Raw genomic sequence first — 1679 nt, 5'->3', positions numbered from 1 at the left:
GCAGCGTCCGCGGACGTCAGATGCGACCTTCCTCCACTCTCAAAACCGAGCCCGGGCTGCAACATGAGCAGAGCATGATGGGTACGCGCTGCCGGATCAAAGTGCACGCGAACCTCGCGAATCCAACCCATCTGCCAGTGCTGTGGAAGAGTGCACAGGGCCAGGCTTCTAGGAGAATCCTATCCGTATGCGGCCTCCGAGTCGCACATTGAGGTGAGTGCCCATTCGTTCGCGCGTCGCATACGCTAGAGAATGCGGCGGCATGGCGTTCGTGGACATCGTGCACACGGACACGACCTGCATCCTCTCTCGGTTCTCGTAGGCGAGTTCGGGCTGCGACCGTAGCAGTGAACGATGGGTTCCAGCACTCACAGCCGTATAACACCCTCATGCACGCTCTCGGATCAGTGTGCACACGAATCTCGCAGAGCCAAGCCGTCTGCCAGTGCTGCAGAAGAGCGCACGGGCCAGGCTTCCAGGAGAATCCCATCCGTGCACGGCCTCCGAGTCGCACGTCGAGGCGAGTGCCCGTTCGTTCGCGTGCGTCGCGTACACTGGAGAATGCGACAGCGCGGCGTTCATGGACGTCGTGCGCACGGACGCGGCCTGCGTCCGTTCTCGGCTCTCATGGGAGAGTCCGGGCTGCGACACTAGTGGAGAATGATGGGCACCGTGGGTTCTGGTTCACAGCTGTATGACACCCGCACGCGCGCCTCTGGATCAATGTCCGCGCGAACCATGAATAGGCCGTTCCCACTTATTGCGACGCTTCTTCGAGGTCCAGAAGAGACCTACTACGGTGCGTTGATCGTCAGACAGTCAGCACATTGTCGAAAAGAAGAGCGCGCTCAGGGCCAGGCTCCTCGAGGAACCCCAATCTGTACACGGTCTCTCACGTCAAGTCAAGTGCCCGTTTCATTCATGCACATCGCGTCTAGTACAGAATGCGACCGTCAAGGCTCATAGACGGACGCGTTGCGGCATGGGTTGGAAGACATTCACATCAGTCACTAGCACGCTGCAGCCGCGTCCCGAGCCCAATCAAGCACGCCATGGCCACGGCGCGGCATTTGTGGATGTCGTGTGCATAAGCGCGAGCTGCGTCTGCTCTCGTAGGTGAGTCAGGACTGCGACATTAGTGGAACATGGGCACTGCAACAGTTCTTCAAGGCCCAGAAAAGGCCTATCGCGGTGCGCTGCGCTGATCGCTCATACAGTGGGCGCATCGATGAAAAGGAAGAGTTCGCGGGCCAGGCTTCCGCGAGAATCTTAAATCATATGTATGTATTCTCACGTCGAGGTGGTGCCCGTTCATTCATGCACGTCACGTATGATAGGAAGAGCGACCGTTGAGCCTCGCAGATAGAGGTGCCCCGGCGTGGTGTAAAAGGCGTCCACATCGGTCGATAGAACACTGCGTTCGCATACCGAGCTGAAGCGGGCATATCGCGCCCGCGGCGCGGCATTAGCAGATGTTATGTGCCCGATAGCGACCTGCATCCGCTTTCGTAGGTGAGCCAGGGTTGTGACACTAGCGGAGCGCGATAGTTATGAAGGGGTTGGCACTCACGTCCATATGATGTTTGCTCACACGCGAACCTCGCGAGTCAAAAGAAGCGGTCCTGGGTGCTGCGACGGTCCTTCGAGGTCCAGAAAAGACTTACTGCGGTGCGATGCGC

The 1679-nt window shown here is 58.8% G+C and overlaps 2 protein-coding genes across 2 annotated transcripts; both read right to left on the bottom strand.

The window, feature by feature from the left end:
- Positions 1-387: 387 nt before the first annotated feature.
- LAESUDRAFT_765281 (uncharacterized protein) lies at positions 388-740 on the bottom strand (the record flags this gene model as incomplete). Its single annotated transcript, XM_040913631.1, has 2 exons — positions 388-642; positions 708-740. The coding sequence occupies 2 exons, from the start codon at positions 738-740 to the stop codon at positions 388-390; spliced, it is 288 nt and encodes a 95-aa protein (XP_040757419.1).
- A 448-nt stretch (positions 741-1188) lies between these two features.
- LAESUDRAFT_732976 (uncharacterized protein) lies at positions 1189-1679 on the bottom strand. The gene is made up of 2 exons (XM_040910352.1): positions 1338-1679; positions 1189-1280 (listed from the first exon to the last, which is right to left on the bottom strand). The coding sequence occupies exons 1-2, from the start codon at positions 1498-1500 to the stop codon at positions 1270-1272; spliced, it is 174 nt and encodes a 57-aa protein (XP_040757418.1). The 5' UTR covers positions 1501-1679; the 3' UTR covers positions 1189-1269.

The sequence above is a fragment of the Laetiporus sulphureus genome, assembly GCF_001632365.1.
Source record: "Laetiporus sulphureus 93-53 unplaced genomic scaffold LAESUscaffold_130, whole genome shotgun sequence".
In the NCBI taxonomy this organism is placed as follows: Eukaryota; Fungi; Basidiomycota; class Agaricomycetes; order Polyporales; family Laetiporaceae; genus Laetiporus; species Laetiporus sulphureus.
This window is presented reverse-complemented; position numbering and strand designations above follow the sequence as displayed.

Coding starts and splice junctions, on each gene's coding strand:
- LAESUDRAFT_732976 (XM_040910352.1), bottom strand. CDS start 1,500: ATGCAGGTCGCTATCGGGCACATAACATCTGCTAATGCCGCGCCGCGG.